Here is a 964-nt window from a genome sequence, read left to right as displayed (position 1 = left end):
GCGATTATGGTAAGGGGCGTTACATTTCCGACGAGTGCTTGCGGTGTTCAGCCAATCACAATGCACTGGGTCAGCTGGCCAATCAGAGCAGACTGCGCTTGTCGGAAGGAGGGACTTTGTAGAAAACGAAGCGTTTAAGAGAGGCGGGGCATAGAGGACCTACAATAATGTACAGTATTTGAAAAATAATGTGTTTTTTGAACATTAAAGCATGTCAACATAATTCTGTTACACCAAATACACCAAATAATGATCTTTAAAAAAGCATCAAATGACCCCTTTAACAACAAATATGCTAAAAACAGTAATATTGTAATATTACAATTACAATTTAAAATAACTGTTTTCTATTTGAATATATTTTCAAATGTGATAAAAATATAAATCCTGTAACAATCCTTGAACAGCTGATGTTAGGGTGAGTAAATAATTTTTTAACCATGGTAAAACACTGTAGCATACAGCCTTGAGTGGTTTATTGCATTAAAAAACATACGTTTCCTGTGTAGAATGATGTTTATGTACCTTGGTAGCCAGTAAGCGTGTGAGGTAAATCTCAGACACCATCTTGCTCCCACGATCTCCCTCCCGCTGGTCTGCATGCTCATGGTTCTTCACCAGGTGCCAGAGTTTGGTGCCACTCTCCAGGTCTGGCGTGATCATGGGCGTCCGCGAGCGAAGGCTGTCTGGACTGCTTGCCGTTCTCAGCATGCTCTCTGTGGACACAAAGAGGACGGCTTGCTGTTTGCTAGGATCTTAAAGTGTGTTTTAGATTACTCTAAAGCAGATTCAGGGTTGAGAACCGTGGGAGAACGTCTCTAGGTTACGTATGTAACCATGGTTCCCCGAGGGAACGAGACGCTGCATCGAAGTCGCTTTGGGAACACCCCTGCGTGACCGCGTTCTGAAGCACGTGTCAAATCAGTCCAATGGAGTAGCGAGACGTCACGAGCGGGGTGACGTA

At 43.6% G+C, this 964-nt stretch overlaps 1 protein-coding gene across 1 annotated transcript in view; it reads right to left on the bottom strand.

Moving 5' to 3' along the window:
* Positions 1-964, bottom strand: part of plxna3 (plexin A3) — a 203,634-nt gene that overhangs the window by 7,358 nt on the left and 195,312 nt on the right. Inside the window, exon 28 of the mRNA XM_016440111.1 lies at positions 526-716. Within this exon, the coding sequence (XP_016295597.1) occupies positions 526-716 (191 nt within the window). The remainder of the gene's footprint in view (positions 1-525; positions 717-964) is intronic.

This window comes from Sinocyclocheilus anshuiensis, unplaced genomic scaffold (assembly GCF_001515605.1).
Source record: "Sinocyclocheilus anshuiensis isolate Anshui unplaced genomic scaffold, SAMN03320099.WGS_v1.1 scaffold71, whole genome shotgun sequence".
NCBI classification, from domain to species: Eukaryota; Metazoa; Chordata; class Actinopteri; order Cypriniformes; family Cyprinidae; genus Sinocyclocheilus; species Sinocyclocheilus anshuiensis.
Note: the sequence above shows the minus strand (reverse complement) of the source record. Positions and strands in the feature narration are given on the sequence as shown.